Genomic DNA, 22,696 nt, shown 5'->3' with positions numbered 1-22,696 from the left:
AGGGAGGAGGGGCAATCGCTCAACTCACTTATTAATCCTCCTCCCCCAGACAGGATTCACGGACACGCCCCCCTCATGCGGTTTCTTTTTTGGAGTGTCTATTTGCACCCCGGTGTAAATAGCATCTGCCACCCAGTGCAGCTATTTGCACCCCAATAGTCTGGTGGAACCACAGAAATATACAACAAACTAAATATGTGTTGCTACAGTGGAGTGAGGAGTAAAGATGGTGTGAGTGTGGACTGTTGTCTTAGCGACTGCAGTTTTGTCACTCTTTTTCCTATCCGATTTCCTGTTTCCACTCTTAATATTTCCTTTAATACTACTTAAAATAATAGATAATAATAAATATAAATGTTGTCGCAGTGATTTAGTCAGGGTGAATGATGAGTACAGTAATATGTTGTTAATATAGTACCATGGTTAATTTTGTGGTTACTGTAAATTTACAAAATATACCATGGTGAAACTGGTTAAAAATATACATTTTTGGCTTGGGTGCTTTTCATCCTTTTCATCGAATAAAAATACACGGGCAGCTCCATTTTAAAAACGTAATTGGGGAGGTATTTTTACGAGTCTACATTTATGTGTAACATTTTGTAACAAAGGCATCTGATTATTCAAAATGAATGACATATTTTTTTCATCAATTATTATACCAAATGTTTTTTGGGGGGGGATTTTTCCCCTTTTTCACCCAATTTGGAATGCCCAATTCCTTTGCTTTTGAGTCCTTGTGGTTGTGTAGTGATTTGCCTCAGTCTGGGTGGTGGAGGATGAATCCCAGCTGCCTCCGCATCTGAAACCATCAACCTGCGCATCTTATCACGTGGCTTGTTGAACATGTTGCCATGGAGACATAGCGCGTGTGGAGGCTTCACGCCGTCCACCGCGGCATCAGTGCTCAACTCACCACGCGCCCCACTGAGAACAAACCATATTATAGCGACCACAAGGAGGTTACCCCATGTGACTGTACCCTCCCTAGCAACCGGGACAATTTGGTTGCTTAGGAGACCTGGCTGGAGTCACTCAGCACACCCTGGGATTCGAACTAGCGAACTCCAGGGGTGGTAGCCAGCGTCTTTTACCACTGAGCTACCCAGGCCCCATATTATACAAAATTTAACAATATCCCAAGAAATAATAGATAACACAGCTTTTTGCTTTATCCAATTGTATGCCTCTTTCCAAAAGGTCTGCACCAAATTACGCAACCTCAAGCGTGTAGTGACTGCATTTTCTTTTCTCTCTCATATGCAAATTCACTGTTCTGGAGAGCAACACATTTGTATTTAGAGAAACAGTCTGTTTATTTTATATTGCAGATATTCCAATAATAACAGAAGCACTCAGATTAAAGCAATGCTAGGTAGATTACTTCTGAATTGTAATCTGGTACTGATATCTTGGATTGCATTTTAAAGTAATCTAATATGATTACTTTTGGATTACTTCTGACCTAATTCTTGTTGATTTGATGTCACATGAATTTCAGTAGGATAAGCTTGTACCATTTTGACAATGTTGCTTAAATGCAGTAAAGAAAACTTCATGGATCAAAATATGAGAATTGATTGTGTATGTTTTACTCGCTATTTGTCTTTTTCTGATTGACATAAAAAAGGCACTTAAAATGTTGTTAATCCGGGAATTTTCAAGTAGGTATAGCTGCAGGCAGGAGATCTCCAAATGGGGGCGGAATCTCCGAAGGGGGTGGGGTTAGTCCAAAATGGGGCGTATTTACTCCAAAAGGGGGTTCCCCTTTTCTCACAGTTAAGGTTAGGGAAAGGGTTAGGTAAGGGGCTCCCTATATCTTCACTGGTGGTTTGGAGTGACCGCTCTTTTATGGAGCAATGCCTGCAGCTGTACCCTTCTCGGAATTTTGGCATCACATACACACGCCATTCATGTGTTGTCACAGATCAGACCAGTTCTTTTTGTGAATCTCAAAAGTAAAAGCACATTCACTGACATTTTTGAAGCTGAGTACACAAGCAATTTGCAAATCGAAAACTTTACCACACTAATGCAATCTGTTCTTCATCTATGCATGGATTACTGCTCCATCTTTAGTGTAGGCCTAATCATGGCTGGTGGCTAGCCCCCATTCGAAAACACTCGAAGACTTACTGAATGTATATCATCTGTAGTAGGATGATTTAGAATGAAAAATGTTTAAAAAGAGGAATTATAGGGATCAACAAATTATAAACAATTTATTGCCTTTGCCTGATTAATATGTAATCATGTGATCATAACAAAGTAACTGTAATCTGATTACGAGTATTTAAAAAGTAATTTAGTAATTTAATCTAATTATAAGTAGTAAAGTATTTTTATAAACTGATTACATAATACAGATTACATGTAATCAGTTACTACCCAGAAATGGTCAACCAATGTTTCCACTAAAATTGTTACAACAGTAAAACCACACTAATTAAAAATTAAAGAAATATACCAGGATCTATACAAGTTAAGATCAATCGACAGCTTTTGTGAGATAATGGAGAGAAAAAAAAACTCGTATTAGGTCGTATTAGGATTTACAGTGTTACATCGTCATGGCAACGAGTTGTAAAATTGGATATAACTTTAAACATAAAAGGTTAGTGAGCAATTTTATATCACTAAAATCATTTTCACATGTATATTGTTTACGTCTTATGGCTTTACTTTTGAAACAGTCAGTATTTTAACGTTTGCAGATTGGCCCCATTCACTTTCATTGAAAATGCCTCACTGGAACCAAGATTTTTGCTTTTTTTAAGGAAAAGGAGGGATGAGTCAAAATAATTTTTTGTGGTAATCAAAATTATGCCACAAATGCTGTTGATTGAGATTAACTTGTATTGAACCCGGAATATTCCTTCATCTGTCTATCATTATAGAACATACTAAATAATTATTCAAAAGTATATAATGTCTTTATAAAGTACTTAAAGGTAATAGATCTGCATAATAGAATTTAGTCTATATTTTTTATTTATTTTATTTTCCCTTCTACATCAACACTTCACACTCCATCCCAGAAGGTGGCGGAAAAGCACCAAGAGCTGGTTTGCCAACCTCCATAAATCTAAAGAAGCAGAAGAAGAAGAAAAAGACTTTTTTTTTTTTTTTTTTTTTTTCATCGTTAGAATCACATTCAGTCAAGAGTTCTTGAGAACTGTTGGGAATATGAGTATATGAACCTGAATAGCTTTGGATGGAAAGCAAATAAGGAGGCTGAACAAATAGGAATAAATAATATCAAAGTTAGCCCAACTGTTGTCATGTCAGTAACACCTCCATGGCTTTTCCTTATGCCAACAATTGACTTTCAGGTGCTAGACAGAATAAATGATAAAAACAGATGAGTTTCAAAAGATACAGTCAGTATTTGGACCAGAAATTTTTCTCAACAATTCAAATATACACAGATGGATGTAAAGATCCTGATTCAGGCAATACAGCTGCAGCAGTGTACATACCACATTTCAAAATAAGTACAAAATGAGGAAGTTGATCAGATAGCTAAACAAGCTGTAAGACATCATGATATAGACTTTAGTGTATCATTGAGTAAAATGGAAGTAAAAGGAATAATCAAAACAGCTGTAATAAGGATGTGGCAAGGTCAATGGGATCGAGAGAAAAAGGGGCGTCATTTATATAATATCCAAAGAGCTGTTGGAGTTGAGAGGAATAGTTATGGAAACAGAAGAGAAGATACCATAATATCTCGACTCAGAATTGGGCATTCCTCATTAAATCAATCACTTTTCAGTATTGACAAACATGAATCCGGTCGTTGCGTAAGATGTGGTCTTCCTGAAACAGTTGAAAATGTCCTAATAAAATGTTTGTCATATAAGAATGAAAGAGCACAGCTTGTAGAGGCAATGAAATCTATAGATATTACTCAGCTTTCACTGAAAAGCCTACTAAATAAGGATGGAAGAGTATATACATTTTTATAATATATCTGAAGGACACAAATTTGAAAAAACTAGAACAGTTTTTTAAAAAATTGTATTTACCATAACGTCAAAGCTCCACACTCCATACCAGTAGGTGGCGGAAAATGCACCAATTGCTGGTTTGCCAACCACCATAAAACAGTAAAGAAGAAGAAGACACACCCATCAAAATGTAAACAAACACGGCGTACGTGGGACGGTAGCACATGTAGTCCAGAAAACTGACTTCAACTTTGCACCATCTCATAATACAACCGAACAGGTATTGAAAACACAAGTGTTAAAACACGTAGCGTTATATCTGACATGTAAAAAATGCTTATTTTAAATAAAATATGTTATTGTCTTTTTCCCCCGGTATAAAGTGACGTCACGTCCACGTACTCTCGTTCGGCGCTTTTACGCTCGACATGAGCTTCAGCAAAAATGTCTCACAAAACACCTAAAATGGAGCAGCTGACAGATGAAGAGATAAGTGAACTATTTAATAACTTGGAAGAAATTATCAGTGACTCGAGCAGCAGTGAAAGTGACGGCGAGGAGCTGCCTCCCAACCTCGTTGTGCTCGAGAGTCTTGAGGATGAAGCTGACTTCACCGATGGAGGGAAAGAAACGAAGATTTCAGCTGACGGAGGCGAGGTGAGCTCATCCTGCTGGAGGACGACCTGCAATTTCACTCCTCCTGGACCTGGGGTTGTTTTTGATAACACAAAGTGTGGGGTGCAAAACCCTCCGGCAACCCCCACCGAGGTCCACTGTTTTAAAATGTTTATAACGGAGGCGCTTGTTGAGGAACTGGTGCAAGAAACAAACCGGCATGCGCTGCAGCTGCAGAAGGAGACATCCACCGCTTCAAAGGGAAAGCTAGCAAAATGGGTGCCAACTGATATAAAGGAGATGTACACATTCCTGGTGACAGTCCTCCTGATGGGAATGGTCAAGAAGTCGTCACTACGTGACTACTGGAGCACAGACCCCATGCTTCAGACCCCGTTTTTTGGGACTTTGTTCTCCCAGGACCGCTTCCTCTTGCTCCTGCGCTGTCTAAACTTTGCCAACAGTGCGAAGGCTGATGTCGATGACCCCCTGTTTGTGATTAGAAGAGTATTTACTGAAATCACTTCTTCCTTTCGTAGTGTTTTTGTGCCATACAGAGATCTCTCTGTGGACCAAACTATGATGAATTGGAAGGGTAGATTGGCATTGCGTCAACCCATTCCAGCAAAAAGGAATAGGTTTGGAGTGAAGTTTTTTGCTGTGCGTGATGTGCTCACTGGTTATGTGCTAGATATGATTATTTATACAGGATCCACCACTGACATCCATCACTATGCAAGGCTTGGGATCTCTGGGTCTGTTGTCATGACCCTACTGGCCCCTTATCTGGGAAAGGGCCATATTGTTTATGTGGACAATTGGCACAGCAGTCCCACACTGTTTCAACAACTCCTTTCCCGTGGCACAGGGGCCTGTGGGGCTGTGCGGGCTGACAGGAGGGGGATGCCAGCTTTCACCAACAATAACATGACCAAGGGGCAAATGGAATTCCAAGAGAATGGAACACAGTTGGCGGTAAAATGGTGCGACAAAAGAGAAGTTCATGTCCTAACCACTGTCCATGCATCCATCATGGCAGTTTCACAGAAGGTTGATTACACCACCGGGGAGAAAAAGATGATGCCATTGTGTGTCCTTGAGTACAATAAAAAGATGGGGGCTGTGGACAAAGCAGACATTATGAAAAGTTTTGTGAAGTGTGCCAGGAAGACCACCAAGTGGTATAAGAAAATTTTCTTCTACATGATTGAAACTGCTGTACTCAACAGTTTCATTGTCTATCGCCAACTTGCTGGTGAGAAATTTGCATGTAAACCTAAAAATATTGTTTTGAAGCATGATTTATATTGTTTAAAAGGTATAGTTCACCCAAAAAGGATAATTGTCTCTCAAACTCGAATGGCTTTCTGAGTTCTGTGGAAAAAATGAAGATATTTTGATGGTGATATGATGTGAATAGCCTATATCCATATCCACACCCATGCAAGTCAATGGCTTCCAAAGCTTTCAAGAAGGATGTAATGGCAGCATAAAAGTAATACATACGACTCAAGTGGTTTAATCCATGTCTTCTGAAGCAATACGATTGTTTTTGGGTGAGAACAGACCAAAATATAACTCAGTTTTCATTAAATCTTAACATCTGTGTTCTCCGTGGTGCGATTATGATTTGAAGCATGACTGCACTTCCTTCACTTCCATTATATTGTCCTTTTGGAGTATGAAAGTTTTGAACCCCATAGACTTGCATTGTATGGATAAAGGCATCATAAATCTTATGAAAACATCTTTATGTTCTGCAGAAGTCTGTCGTACGAGTCTGAGACAGCATAAGGGTGAGTAAATGATGAGAGAATAATTATTTTTGGGTGAACTAGGCTATTCCTTTAATGCAGTCTTCATTAATGTACTGTTTCACACGCCTCTTCACACTAATCTATCTATAGGCAAGGGCATGACTTCTCTAGAGTTCCGGATGAACCTGATGAGAGGGCTGTTGGAGGAGTACAGTACACCTCGGAATCCACCCAAAGGGGGACGTCCTGCCTCGGACAGTCCCTTGCGTCTGACAGCCAGGCACTTTCTTTCGGACATCCCTCAGACCGAATTACAGGGCAGGAGTACCAGACGTGCCTGCAAGGTCTGCATTTCCAGCAAGTGCAGGGCAAAGAAGAGGCGTAGCACTAGATATATGTGTGTCGCGTGCAACATTGCCTTGTGTGCTACTCCTTGTTTTGAAGAGTACCACACACTGAAAAATTATTGAGAAAGTCTGTCATTTTAAATTGATGCTACTTTCATAAATATAATGCAATCTTTGATATCGCAAGCAACAACATCTCACACCAGGGGCACCATTCATGAGTGTCTTTGAGCACTCAAGGTCTGTTTTGAAGGGCTTTCTTATGAGTTAAACGGCTGTAATGATCACAAAACAGGTTATACATTAATGGATTACTTTTCTACAGTTCTCTTTCACTAATATGATCCTTGAAAACAGTAAATGTGAAGTTCCAAAATGTATTTTGAAAGTAATTTTACAAGCTACCTTGTTCTTAACACACATGAGCAGTATTATGTTACAGCAACTCATTGTGTTAGAATGTTTCATCATTTATTATCTTTACTAGTATATCTGTATATACAGTATGATATTCTGTTTAGACATGTTGAAAGGCTACAGTTAAGAACACAGAGCTCTGGACACTGTCCTAATAATTAGTGCAGTATAATGAGCTCAGCAGCTTTTGCAAGGAGATTTATCTTTGCATATACTGGCTATAATAAACTTGTTTTGTGTCCATGCATTCTTTCCGCTGGACAACGGACAGATGCAGTTGTATTATTGAAATGGTCTTGCTTCTGATATTTGACTTTTTGACCTTAAACTAACATTCTATATTGATAGTTGTGATGTCACTATGTAGAGTGAAAGGGATAGTTCACCCAAAATTAAAATTCTCTCATCATTTACTCACCCTCATGCCATCCCAGATGTATATGACTTTCTTTCTCATGCAGAACACAAAAGATTTTTAGAAGAATATTTCAGCTCTGTAGGTCCATACAATGCAAGTGAATGGTGATCAGAACTTTGAAGACCCAAAAAGCGCATAAAGGCAGCATAAAAGTAATCCATACAACTCCAGTAGTTAAATCCATGCATTCAGAAGCCATCCAATCGGTTTTGGGTGAGAATAGATCAAAATATTGACTATTAACAAAATATAACTAATTTTTCACTGTACATCTTGCCATTGCAGTCTCTAGGCACGATCATGATTTCAAGCTGATTACAGTTCCTAGTGCTTGACACATGCAGACTAGCACTATACGGCGCTAGGAAGTGTAATCAAGCTTGAAATTATGATCGCCAAGGAGACTGGTGATGTCAAGATTTATAGTGAAAATAAGTTTTATTTTGATCTATTTTTACCCAAAACTGATTGGATCGCTTCAGAAGACATTGATTAAACCACTGGAGTCGTATGTATTACTTTTATGCTGCCTTTGTGCTTTTTGGAGATTCAAAGTTTTGGTCACCATTCACTTGCATTGTGAGGACCAACAGAGCTGAAGTATTCTTCTAAAAATCTTTGTTTGCATTCAGAAGAAAGCCATACACATCTGGGATGGCATGAGGGTGAGTAAATGATTAGAAAATTGTCATCTTTGTGTGAACTATCCCTTGAATGTTGACATCATATGTGCTATTTTTGGGAGATTGACAATTGAGAGCATATACTGTGTTAAGATGTTCAAGTATGTGTCTATAATTGTTTTGCTGATAAATCACATCACCAAGCTGAATTAATTGAGGGGGTTGGGGGGGAATTGCACACTTTTTAAATTTCCTTTGTTCTCAAATATTGTCTTTTATGTAAATATTTATTGAACTCATGATTGCTGGAAACAGTAGAGAGTGACTAAAAGTGAGTAATACATACACATCTTTATTTAACACTTTTATACATTTTTTTCCTTAATAGAGGAACGTTGAAATGGGAGAAGCAGATCCATAAAGAACACAGCAATCAGTGCCCTACGAGGGGAAAAACACAATTTTTCTCACTGGCAAATCAGTATATATTATCATAGCATTGTCTTGTGTTAACAGAGGTCAGTAACAAAAAATAATTTTGTAGGATCATGTCTTTATTCAGTACTACACGTACTAAAGCACTTTCATACATTGTTCCACATAACAGCATCTGCTAAATGCCTTGAATGTAAAAGCATGAATCTGGAGTCATACATTTTCTGACTTTGCAAACATCAGGTTAAAATATTGCACCCCGGTACAATTTTGACTGACTGCAACAACTGTAGTTGGGCATTTTGGTTGTACACAGTAAAGGGATACAAGCAATTTGAATTACAGCGAGTAAGGAGATTGTAATGGATTTACTTACACATCCATATGAATTACTCTAACCCATTCCTTGTTTTGTACTCCCGCACATCAGTGTTGTGTTGTTTGAAGAGCTATTGGGACACAGAGAAAGTGCATCGCCAAAAACATTTGTTACGGTTTAGGCAACTCCAAAAAAATAGAGGTGTAAGATTGTGTAAGTGACAATGTAAACTATTTTAAATGTAAAATAGTTACCAGTGCCCACAGGACAGCGGTGCTTCCAAACGCCAGCCCTACTCTTAGCATGTTTGGTTTGGAAGGATCAGGTTTGGAGGCAGTGAAGGCAGTTCTGCTAACCACTGAAAGAGAAAGTCCTTGAAACAGTTTATATTTAATGTACTGGCTGTATTGGACAGTGTTGGTTCCCGTTATGCAAACTGCTGCCAAACTGAATCAGCTCTAATTTGGCTGTGTAAATAATGTTTTCAATTTGTTAAAGAAACCATGCAATAACGAGACAATTGGGTTAAATCATTTTGTATAAAAAACAATAACGTCAATGCACCGTTACAGGATTGTCTGGTTTTAATCAACAAATTTCGAAAGATGTCAAATCAATTGGAAATAAGAACTAAATATTAAATCCTTATCTTTTTAAATAAATGTTTTATTTGAACGTATTTAAACAACTCAAGACTGATGTATTACTAGTCTTGCTAAGCTAAGAAAGGTCAGGCCACACTGCTTCACTAACTACAGGACGAATACCTTATATAGTTACCAAAGACGCACACTGATACAATAGTACGCATAATATCGTTTGGATTTTAATACTTACTCTTATTGACAGTTGATGTCCGCAACAATAACCGACCGAGAGGCATTTTGACCGTTTATCACCCCACACACAAACTTGTTCGAGTCAATCCGTGCTCGATTATCTTTCCTGCTTACTGCTGGACTGACCGATCTAGTGGCACACAGAGTCATCGATCACGAACATATGTTCGTTGTCTCGACAACCCATTTTCAACCACTTTTAATTGTCACATTTATTTAATTTATTAAAACGTGTTGAAGATGATTTATTAAATGTTAATTGTCAGGACGAGCATGTCCCAACACTCTTTTATTCAGAGTTTGTTCATTACAGTTACTGGCGTTTCAACATTGAACGCACCCGGGGTAATAATGCCATCTAGCGACTATAAGGTATACAGCATTTAAAATAAACATACTTGATCGTGCAATTTATTGAACTGGCGTTATAATGAGATAATCACCAGGGCAGGGTTGCACCAGCTGTGCGTAAGTTCTCACGTAAGTTGGGACGTAAAGTTCACACTAAGGGCTTAGTAACTAGTATTTAGTTTGTAACTATGTCAGTGTTTAATTTGGTTGCACCACCTGTTCTTAAGGCAAGACTTAACTTTTTTTTATTTTATTTTTTTATGCTTTATTATCAACAAATAGCATGTACAAGAGTAACTTCCATATTACAACAGAGGAACATATCACATGCTTCACAATACAATAGAGAGGGTACATATCTACTTTTTGTTGAATAAGCATAAATAGATACTTTTTATATGAAAATGTTAATGAAGAACATATTGCAGTTGTTTTAATTGCTTTGCTATTTTTAGATTTTGACATAACATCAATGCACATTTTAATCTCCTTCTTAAGCACCGTAAAATTGGGTTTGCTATTTGTGAATTTACATTTATGGATATGAAATTTACATAAAAAATAAAATAAAATTTATAATGAAACCAGCATCCTTTGAGCAATGGTCCTTAATACAATAACCTATATTACATACTTATAGGATAAGAGAAACGTTTTTAAAATATTATCTGCAATGAATCTCTCAACATCTTTCCAGAAACATTGTGTATCTTGGCAGGACCAAAATATATGAAAAATGGTTCAGTAGAACTTTCGCAGAAAGAGCATTTTATTTCAATATCACTTTTAAATTTTTGTAAAAATTGCTTGGTAGGATAGACTCTGTGAATTATTTTGTATGAGATTTCCTTAACCTTATTTGTAAGGAGGAATTTTTGGGGCAACGACCAAACTTGAGTCCAGTTCTATTGTTCCAATAGAAAATAACAGGAGGAGTAGAGATATTCTCTTTCAAAAATAAGGATCTAATTTTATAATTGTTAGATTTTAACATGGAAAAGCAAATCGAGCCAACTGGGGTATTTTCAGGTCTGGGAGGACAGACAGAAAGTGCAGAAATATAGACACCATTTCTAAAAAGCATACCCACCCCAGCAGGTATAGCCTTTTTAATCACACTGAATTCTTTTAATGTAATAGGTATTTTGTATTTTGAGATAAATTCTGCAAACTCAAATAAAGTCCCTTCATTATTGAATAACCGACTCACTAATAACAACCCATTCCTAAACCAATTGTGAAAAAAATAAAGATTTATTCCTATACAAAATACTGCCGTTATTCCAGATAAATCTTTGGGGAGAAAAGTTGTGTTTGTAAATGAGACTCCAAGCAGCAAGTGCTTGTTGATAAAATGTAGAGAGTTTAATTGGAAGTTTTTCAATCTTATAATTGCACATTAAAATAAATTCTATGCCACCCAAATGAGAAAAAATATGTCGTGGGATTATTTTCCAAACAGACCATGGGTTTTCAAAATATCATCTAAGCCAGTTTATTTTAAAAGTATTGTTCAGAGAGCTAAAGTCGATAAAATTTAGACCGCCTTTATCATATGAATTTAGTATTAAATTAATAGTATTAATATTCTTAATGTAGTGAACTTTGTTTTTCCATAAAAATGTACCAAACATACTGTCAATTAATTTACATGTGTGTTTGTCCACATAAAGTGACTGAGCAGTATATGATAAGCGAGAAATGCCTTCTGCTTTAGTGAGCAGAACTCTGCCCTTAAGTGACAGATCTCTCAGCAACCAATGATTCAATACCTTGCATGTCTTTTCAATGATTGGGGCAAAATTGGAGGGGCACCTAGCCTTATTATCTTTAATTATTTTAACCCCCAAATAGGTGACGCTTTCTCTTACAGGAATGTTACAAACTGAGGACTCCATGCAGTTGCCAACTGGAAGCAGCTCACATTTACTGATATTAAGATAAAGACCTGAGGCTTTGGAAAAGGGCTTAAGAGTTTCTAATGAATGAATGAATGAATGAATGAATGAGGTTTACTGCCAAGTATGCTTACACATACTAGAAATTTGTCTTGGTGACAAGAGCTTCCAGTACACAACAATACAAAACAGCAACAAGACTTTTAAAAAATAATTAAAATTGAATAAAAAATAGATAAATATTGAAAAGAAAAAAGTATATATAGAATACACAATAGACAATATATATATATATATATAGCGAAGGAAGTACAACCTCTGATGGGCCTTTTTCACAATGGAGTCAATGTGGGTCTCCCACTTCAGGTCCTGTGAGGTAGTAGTGCTATAGCTACTTGAGAGACATCCTTTAGAAACAAGGCGGTGTCGTCGGCTAACTGACTTATTATCACTTCGGTATCATTAATGGTGATTCCTTTTAAAGGACTTTCTCTAATATGTAAATTTAGAAGCTGTGTAGCTATCAGGAACAAATACGGAGATATTGGGCATCCCTGCCTGACTCCATGATTCAGAGCAAATCTAGGAGAGGTACCACTGCTGAATTTAATAGCGCTATTGCCATTGGTGTAAAGCATTTTGATAGATCTACAAAAAAACTCACCAAATCCCATTTTACAAAGGGCCTAAAATAAAAACTCATGTTCTAAGGAATCGAAAGCTTTATAATAGTCCAAGAAGAGGTTAAAACAATCATTAGCGGTAAAGTCAGAGTAATCTAAAATATCCAGAACCAAACGTATATTATTGAAGATGTGTAAGGCAAGACTTAACTAGCAGGTCGTAAGCTCTCCATAAAGTAATGCGTAGTCGCATAATTTGACATTTACCTGTATTATCCAATAAGCAGTCTTCAAATTTAAACACAGAAGTGTTAAAAAGCCGGATTGGATCCAACATGACGTACTAGATGGCAGCATAGTTAACAACTAGCAAAGTCCTTACGTTTATTTTCGTGTTTTTAGACTTTTCCCAAATAGTTTTTCAACGTAATATATTTCTGATCATCTAAAGATGGCAGGCAGAGCAAAAAAAATCTGAAGATAAGATAGTGAGAAGTAACAGAAACGAGCACGATTACGCCGAAGTGATGGAGGTAGCTGTTGCTGCAAACAAGCGTCTTTTGGAGGAACTGGTGCTGAGAATCTACCTGTTACTCCCAGCAAAGTGCACGTCATGAAGAAAGTGCGTCCTGAGCAGGAGGAAGAGATTTCTAATGCGGATATCCTCGAGGCTATTCACTCTCTCTGAAGGAGGTTTGACCTGCAGGAATTAAAGTTGGAGGAGTTGTCAAAGAAAATGGAAGAGAACTGTAGTGTCATCTCTGAGGTTAAGGGAGAGCTGAAAGCTCACAAGCAGAAGGCAGCTGAAATGGATCTGGATCTTTCTGTTCTTAAACAGGAAAATAAAGAGCCTAAGGCGAGGGTAGGAGAACTGGATCACTACAGAATTCGTTGGAACTTACGCATCAAAGGCTCGCCAGAGAAACAGAACGAGAATATCAGGGAAGAGGTGATTTCGCTGCTTTCAAAGATTGCTCCTGGAGTGCCCTGGGAAATGGAAGAATCGGTTGACACGGTTCATCGAATTGGCAAAAAGGAAGGAAAACGCATGCGGCAGATCATCATTCAATTTTCAAAGAGAATCTATAGAGATCAAGTTTGGGTGTTGTCAAACAGATCAGCCGTGTGTAGAACCAGGCATTCGTTTCGCAGAGGACTTAAACAAAGAGGACAGAGAAGCTGGAGAAGCGCTTTGGCCTCGCATTAAACAAGCACGTGCTGAAGGAACAGTGGCGCGTTCTTTCGTGGGCCATTTGCTTTCATCGAGGGGAAGCAGATTTTTGGCTGATGATGGAATTTGGAAAATTGGGAATTGTGTTGATTTTTGAAAGGTTTATTTTATTTTTATTTTTTTTTGTAACTGTTGCAGTTTCGTTCTTCTGATCTCGACTTCTTTGTAATAGCATAAGTCGTTTGTTCACTGTGAGTTTCGGTCAGTGTATGTTCTCTTTAAAGTCTTGTTTATCTTTTTGTTCGTTAAATGCAAGGGGACTAAAGGACATAGTAAAACGTAAAGGTATATTTATGTTTTGTAAAGGGCAGAAGTCACATTTTGTTTTTGTTTTTTGCAAGAGACTCACTCTACTGAAGAGGATGCTGCTTTTTGGAAAATGCAGTGGGGAGATATAATTTTGTTTAGTCCAGGCTCCAATCGGTCAGCAGGTATCGCCATATGCCTTAACAACTGCCCTGGGAATGTTGTGACTTTTCAGTATGATCTTAATGGGCATTGGCTTAGTGTGGTGGTTAATATTGAAGGTATTTTTCTTATTTTAGTTAATGTTTATGGTTATAATAGTAATGGACAAATATTACTGATGTTATCACACTTTTTGTATTTCATACAAATTTTGTGCTAATTGGAGGTGATTTTGACTTGGCAACTGATGAATGGCTGGATAGATCTCCTTCTAGTTCTACTAGTCACCATCTTAATAACATTATTCAGGAGTTCTGCAGGACAAATTCCCTTAAAGATATTTGGAGAGTGAAGTATCCTAATCTTAGTCAGTTTCCGTGGGTCAGGCCTAATGGATCCTCTAAATTATGGATAGATTTTTGGCTTATTACTGACGGATACTCTGAAGATCTCACTGAGTTTTCAATTTCCGGTGCACCATTGACAGACCACTGTCTTATTTCATTAATCTTGACTCCAGCAATAAGAAATAACCCTAGAAAAGACTATTGGAAGTTTAATGCAGACCTTTTAAGGGATAAAGATTATTGCAAGGAAATAAGAAATTTGATTATTGAGATTAAGGATGGCATCACCTTAACGTCTAATGGGAGGAAGTGGGAGTACTTTAAATTCAAAGCAAGGGTACTTTCAATTGAGTCTGCTAAACGAAAGAGTAGAAAACAGAAGCAGATGGAATTCAACTTAATACAAGAAATTAATGTCTGCTGTAATACACAGGATATGTCTCCAGAAGATGATAAATTAAAGTATCTTCAAGCTAAACTAGATCATTTGTATTTAATGAAAGCACAGGGAGCTTTTGTAAGATCTCGTGCAAAATGGATAGAAGAAGGGGAGAAGAATACGGCTTATTTTTATCGTTTAGAAAAGAGGAGACAGGAAAACAATGTAGTTCATAGTTTTATTATTAATGATGAGGTAATCACAGACCCCAAATTAATATCTGAGGAAATATATACATTTTATTGTGATATATATTCATCATCTTATTCGGAAAAAAATAGTAATACATTTCTTGAAAAGATAAAAGATGTTATCCCACAGATTGATATGGAATTTAGAGAAAGTTGTGAAGTAGACCTAAGAATGGAGGAACTTGATTCTGCTATTAAAGGGAATTTTCCGGGTCATGATGGTTTGACCACCAATTTTTATAAATTCTTTTGGGTAGATATAAAGGGTCTGCTGTTTGAAGCTTTAAAGGAATGTTTGGAATTTAATTCCAACCATGAAACAGGGGTTGAATATTCTTATACCAAAGTCAGGTAAAGACAAGAGAATTATTGATAACCTCAGACCGATTACCCTACTTAATGTTGATTATAAAATTCTCTCGTCTGTGTTTGCAAACAGATTAAAATTTAACTTAAGTCAAGTTATAAGTGAAACTCAATCTGGTTTTATTAAAGGCAGGTTGATACACAACAATATTAGACTTATTTTGAATTTAATTGATTATAGACATCTGATTAAGGATGATGGTTTTGTTTCTTGATTTCTACATGGCTTTTGACACTGTAGAACATACATTTATTTTACATGCACTGGAGCTTTTTGGTTTTGGAAACAAATGTACTAATATAATAGAGATGTTGTATGAAGACATAAATAGTTCAGTTTCACTTCCATCTGGGACTTCTAAGCATTTTAACATTAATAGGGGTATTAGATGGGGATCCGACAAGTCCATATTTATTTATCTTAGTAGCTGAACTGTTAGCAATTTATGTTAAAAATAATAAAGAGATCAAGCCCTTGAATGTTTTAGGTAGTCAGGTATTATTGGCAGACGATACTACTTTGTTTCTAAGTAATGCAGAGCACATTCCAGTGGCCATTCATTTGGTGTCTCATTTTTCAAAAGCTTCAGGCTTACGATTGAATTTAAAAAAGTGTGAGCTGATCGCAATTCATGATCATACAGAGTCTCATTTGTTAAATATTGAAGTGGCTCTAAACTTTCCTTAGAAATGATAAATCGGTTTGGTCATATTTTTCTTCTAACATTTTTGAATTTTTGGGGGGCCTTGATTTCCTTTTGAGGTGTGATTTTGAGCCTTCAAAATTAAAATGCAAACTAGCGTCTTTTCATAGTCAGGTATTATTATATTGGAAGATGTTATACAAACACAATTTTTCCCCACATAGTTGCTGTTTGTGGAATAAATCTGTGTTATTTCGTGATTGGAATGGATAAAGGTGTCTGGTCTGTTGTACACATTATGGATGGGGAAGGGAATTTTCTCAGTTATGATGATTTTTGTGGAAAGCACAATATCACGTGTACTCAGAGATTGTATATGTCTTTGTTAAAAGCTATTCCTGCAGGCTTGGCTCAATTGGTTAAAGGTGCATTGTGTTATTCACCTGTGATACCAAGACTGATACTTTAATCATTTCTGGTTTAAATTTTATCAAGGAGAGTTGTAATAATAAGGTATTAAGAACATTTGTAAATGCACAGACTTTCCCTTTACATGTCAGAAAGAGACCCCTTGTTTTTATTTTTGTAAGGAGAAAGTGGTTCAAATTAGAACAAGGTTTCTTTCTTTCCCTCTTCTACCGAAGGCTAAAGAGGTTCAGTTTAAAATGATTAATGACATCTATCCTTGTAATGAGTTCCTCAGACATAGATTTAAGATGGACTGCAATCAGTGCACCTTCTGTGAAGCAGACATAGTCATTGGAACATTTATTTTACTCATGCAAATTTACAAAAATAATTCTGGGATGACCTTCATGTTTGGTTAAGTTTGAAATATGTAATACCTGACTTATACATGGGGTCTTTTTTTTCTCAATGGTGATGTTGAATTGTTGGTTAATAATATTGTGGTTTTGGCCAATTGCTTTATACATAAATCTAGATTTTTAAAGAATCCTCCCATCCTCTTGCATTTCCAGAAGGAATTGGCGATCTTCCTCAAATCCTTAAAATGTATGCATAATAAAAAAGCCCTTAAATTGCATAAACTCTGGAGATATACTTTAATGATTAACCCCCTTGTACAATATTCTTTCGGTCTTATTTTTTTTATTTATTTTTTCTGTTAATCCTTGGCTATTTACCTCTGTTTATTATGCTTATTTTTTTGTTTGTGCTGCTATTTAGTTTTGACGGAATGTATTAAGTTTTACGTTTACTGTAGCTTCTTTGTACTTTCACTCAAGCAATAAAAAAAAGTTAAAAAACCGTGAACTTCAATTTGATCTTGTTACGGTTGATGTTCAAACCTTGTTTGCTCACGTAACTGTCAGCTGTAATAAATAATATCCTCAGTAAAATACGATACGTAATAAAAGTAGATTTAATAAATAGTATATTTGACCCTGCGTAAATAACAATAAATAGGAACTGTATCTAAAATAAATAAGGGGTGATAAATAAATACTACAACAGGCTGGGAAAAATAGACATTTATTCATTTTAATATCTTATATATTTCGTATATATTGAAACTTGACACCGGGTGACACACACTGAAAACTGCACCGTTTGAACGGTTTCACGCTGAAGAACCGCTTAAAAGTACGTTTTTCTCTCTCGTAAATGTAAACGAGCGTAAATGCCAACATCATCATATATGTCGAAAGGATTGAAGCCTGTCACGCAAAACATGAGCTCATTGATGTCATTAAATGAGTCTGCTTTTTAATTCCATCTGTTGCTCCTGGTCGGAGGCTTCTGTAAATATTTAGTTTATACGTAGATTTACATCCTACATAAACGTAATGGTGCAACGCTCAAATATTTAGTAGAGCGTAAATTGTGACTTAGTGCCCATTTACGCCACAACTAGGCTAAGTTGTAACGTACTTATAGCTGGTGCAACCGGCCCCAGAGGTGCGACTATATCCACGATTCCTTTAGTGGTTTTTTATACGTCCAGAGCACCAGAGATCTTCTATACTTTCATAACAACCTCCGCGTTCTTATCATAGGAGACAGCGTAACGTCCACTAACGTGTTACGACAGTAAGTCACTGTTTGCGGATACCATACAAATGAATGGGGAGAGCCGTAAACTGACATTTACCTGTCACAAAATGGTCCGTGACTGCTCTTATAAAACAGCTATTTTATTGTAGTAAACTCCACAGAAAGAACGGCCTCTTCTTTCCTCGCCAGTGTACCATATCTTATCAATTTATTTATTATTTTTGGAAAAATGTTCATTCATAAGTGTGATTCTTAGGCAAGAATCCCCTCCTCCCGCTCTATTTGGTTGATTTCAATTCATGTGTTGCATCTTTATTGGGCATTAATAACAAACAATCTCAAAAATGTCAACGAATACTGTTGATTTATAACGCCTTTATAATTGTTATATATATATATATATATATATATATATATATATATATATATATATATATATATATATATATATATATATATATATACATACACTCACACTTCAATAACTGTCTGGTTTGGTTCAGCTATGAAATCGGACATCAGAAGACTACAAAGAACAATTCGGACTGCTGAGAGGATTATTGGTTGCCCCCTGCCCTCCCTTCAAGAACTGTACTCTACCTTTTTGAACTGTTGCCTTCTGGCCGACGCTTCAGAGCTCTGAGCACCAGAACCGTCAGGCACAGGAACAGTTTTTTTCCCTCAGGCTATCCATCTCATGAACAGTTAAAACTGGCCCATTGAGCAATAATTAATGTGCAATACACAACTTAGTCTATTTATATTATCCAACATATCCTGCCTCTAATGCCATTACATTCCCTTGCACTGTATATAACAGATTTGTATTTGTACATACTATATAACCTTTAATATGTAACCTTTTCCTTTTGTTTTTCTGTTTCAAAAGTGGCTTTTTCTTTACAATTCTTCCCATAAGGCCTGCACCTCTGAGTCTTCTCTTTACTGTTGTACATGAAACCGGTGTTGAGCGGGTAGAATTCAATGAAGCTGTCAGCGGAGGAAATGTGAGGTGTCTATTTCTCAAACTAGAGTCTCTGATGTACTTATCCTCTTGTTTAGTTGTACATCTGGCCTTCCACATCTCTTTCTGTCCTTGTTAGAGACAGTTGTCCTTTGTCTTTGAAGACTGTAGTGTACACCTTTTGTATGAAATCTTCAGTTTTTTGGCAATTTCAAACATTGTATAGCCTTCATTCCTCAAAACAATGATTGACTGACGAGTTTCTGAAAGCTGTTTATTTTTTGCCATTTTTGACCTAATATTGACCTTAAGACATGCCAGTCTATTGCATACTGTGGCAACTCAAAAACAAACACAAAGACAGTATTAAGCTTCATTTAATGAAACAAATAGCTTTCAGCAGTGTTTGATATAATGACAAGTGATTTTCTAGTACCAAATTATCAATTTAGCATGATTACTCAAGGATAAGGTGTTGGAGTGATGGCTGCTGGAAATGGGGCCTGTCTAGATTTGATCAAAAATGACTTTTTTTCAAATAAAGTACCAATTTCCTTCCAAAACAGCAAATGCTGTACATTATTCCAAACCTTTGGCTGCCAGTGTGTGTGTGTGTGTGTGTGTGTGTGTGTGTGTGTGTGTGTGTGTGTGTGTGTGTATATATATATATATATATATATACAGGTGCATCTCAATAAATTAGAATGTCGTGGAAAAGTTCATTTATTTCAGTAATTCAACTCAAATTGTGAAACTCGTGTATTAAATAAATTCAGTGCACACAGACTGATGTAGTTTAAGTCTTTGGTTCTTTTAATTGTGATGATTTTGGCTCACATTTAACAAAAACCCACCAATTCACTATCTCAAAAAATTAGAATATGGTGACATGCCAATCAGCTAATCAACTCAAAACACCTGCAAAGGTTTCCTGAGCCTTCAAAATGGTCTCTCAGTTTGGGTCACTAGGCTACACAATCATGGGGAAGACTGCTGATCTGACAGTTGTCCAGAAGACAATCATTGACACCCTTCACAAGGAGGGTAAGCCACAAACATTCATTGCCAAAGAAGCTGGCTGTTCACAGAGTGCTGTATCCAAGCATGTTAACAGAAAGTTGAGTGGAAGGAAAAAGTGTGGAAGAAAAAGATGCACAACCAACCGAGAGAACCGCAGCCTTATGATTGTCAAGCAAAATCGATTCAAGAATTTGGGTGAACTTCACAAGGAATGGACTGAGGCTGGGGTCAAGGCATCAAGAGCCACCACACACAGACATGTCAAGGAATTTGGCTACAGTTGTCGTATTCCTCTTGTTAAGCCACTCCTGAACCACAGACAACATCAGAGGCGTCTTACCTGGGCTAAGGAGAAGAAGAACTGGACTGTTGCCCAGTGTTCCAAAGTCCTCTTTTCAGATGAGAGCAAGTTTTGTATTTCATTTGGAAACCAAGGTCCTAGAGTCTGGAGGAAGGGTGGAGAAGCTCATAGCCCAAGTTGCTTGAAGTCCAGTGTTAAGTTTCCACAGTCTGTGATGATTTGGGGTGCAATGTCATCTGCTGGTGTTGGTCCATTGTGTTTTTTGAAAACCAAAGTCACTGCACCCGTTTACCAAGAAATTTTGGAGCACTTCATGCTTCCTTCTGCTGAAAGATGCTGATTTCATTTTCCAGCAGGATTTGGCACCTGCCCACACTGCCAAAAGCACCAAAAGTTGGTTAAATGACCATGGTGTTGGTGTGCTTGACTGGCCAGCAAACTCACCAGACCTGAACCCCATAGAGAATCTATGGGGTATTGTCAAGAGGAAAATGAGAAACAAGAGACCAAAAAATTCAGATGAGCTGAAGGCCACTGTCAAAGAAACCTGGGCTTCCATACCACCTCAGCAGTGCCACAAACTGATCACCTCCATGCCACGCCGAATTGAGGCAGTAATTAAAGCAAAAGGAGCCCTTACCAAGTATTGAGTACATATACAGTAAATGAACATACTTTCCAGAATGCCAACAATTCACTAAAAATGTTTTTTTTATTGGTCTTATGATGTATTCTAATTTTTTGAGATAGTGAATTGGTGGGTTTTTGTTAAATGTGAGCCAAACTCATCACAATTAAAAGAACCAAAGACTTAAACTACTTCAGTCTGTGTGCACTGAATTTATTTAATACACGAGTTTCACAATTTGAGTTGAATTACTGAAATAAATGAACTTTTCCACGACATTCTAATTTATTGAGATGCACCTGTGTATATATATATATATATATATATATATTTAAATAGTAAAGCACAAAGATTTTTTTTATTTTTTTTAGATTAACTTTACAGATTAATGACTCTTGTTTTTTAATCTGTTTTTTTAGGTCTGATCACTGACAATGATGAAACAGCCTACAGAGAGGAGGTGCACACTCTGACACACTGGTGTCAGGAGCACAACCTCTCCCTCAACGTCAGTAAGACAAAGGAGCTTGTGGTGGACTTCAGAAGAAAAGACAGAGAACACAGTCCCATCACCATCAATGGAGCACCAGTGGAGAGAGTCAGCAGCTTCAAGTTCCTGGGTGTCCACATCACTGAGGAACTCACATGGTCCATCCACACTGAAGTCGTTGTGAAGAAGGCTCATCAGCACCTCTTCTTCCTGAGACAGCTGAGGAAGTTTGGAATGAACCGCCACATCCTCACACGGTTCTACACCTGCACTGTGGAGAGCATCCTGACTGGCTGCATCTCTGCCTGGTACGGCAATAGCACCGCCCACAACCGCAAAGCACTGCAAAGGGTGGAGCGAACTGCCAAACACATCATCGGAGGTGAGCTTCCCTCCCTCCAGGAAATATATACAAGGCGGTGTGTGAAAAAAGCTCGGAGGATCATCAGAGACTCCAGCCACCCGAGCCATGGGCTGTTCTCACTGCTACCATCAGGCAGGCGGTATCGCAGCATCAGGACCCGCACCAGCCGACTCCATGACAGCTTCTTCCCCCAAGCAATCAGACTTCTGAACTCTTGATCTCCCACGATCAAAATACATCAGCCCTGCACTTTATTACCCTTACTCTTATATCTCACACTGGTCTGTCATAAATTATATTAATATTATATTATTTTCTCTCTTAACAACTGACTATCAACCGACAGCCTGAATGTCAATACAGTACAATACTGTACATTCTATATATATATATATATATATATATATATATATATATATATATATATATATATATATATATATATATATACTTTTTTATATATATTTTAATTTTTAATTTTTATTGAATAATGTGTATCTATATAGTAAAAAACAAAAAACAAAAACAGCGTATTGTATACTGTACAGTGTATGTTATTATTTGTATATTGTTGAGTGTAATTATGTGTATAACAGATGTTTAAATTGTGTTGTGTTAATTTGATGTTTTAAGTTGTGTAATTATGTATAACAGATGTTTAAATTGTGTTGTGTTAATTTGATGTTTTAAGTTGA

The 22,696-nt window shown here is 37.0% G+C and overlaps 1 protein-coding gene across 1 annotated transcript; it reads left to right on the top strand.

The window, feature by feature from the left end:
* Nucleotides 1-3,796: 3,796 nt before the first annotated feature.
* On the top strand, nucleotides 3,797-7,538 carry LOC127417798 (piggyBac transposable element-derived protein 4-like). Its single transcript, XM_051658044.1, has 3 exons — nucleotides 3,797-4,230; nucleotides 4,334-5,820; nucleotides 6,473-7,538. The coding sequence occupies exons 2-3, from the start codon at nucleotides 4,395-4,397 to the stop codon at nucleotides 6,790-6,792; spliced, it is 1,746 nt and encodes a 581-aa protein (XP_051514004.1). The 5' UTR covers nucleotides 3,797-4,230; nucleotides 4,334-4,394; the 3' UTR covers nucleotides 6,793-7,538.
* Nucleotides 7,539-22,696: the final 15,158 nt, after the last annotated feature.

This window comes from Myxocyprinus asiaticus, chromosome 27, assembly GCF_019703515.2.
Source record: "Myxocyprinus asiaticus isolate MX2 ecotype Aquarium Trade chromosome 27, UBuf_Myxa_2, whole genome shotgun sequence".
NCBI classification, from domain to species: Eukaryota; Metazoa; Chordata; class Actinopteri; order Cypriniformes; family Catostomidae; genus Myxocyprinus; species Myxocyprinus asiaticus.
Note: the sequence above shows the minus strand (reverse complement) of the source record. Positions and strands in the feature narration are given on the sequence as shown.

Excerpts from the sequence above, each read along its gene's own strand:
- LOC127417798 (XM_051658044.1), top strand. The coding sequence starts at position 4,395 with ATGTCTCACAAAACACCTAAAATGGAGCAGCTGACAGATGAAGAGATA. Across the intron at positions 5,821-6,472 it reads TGTCTATCGCCAACTTGCTG|GCAAGGGCATGACTTCTCTA; the intron begins GTGAGAAATTTG and ends ATCTATCTATAG.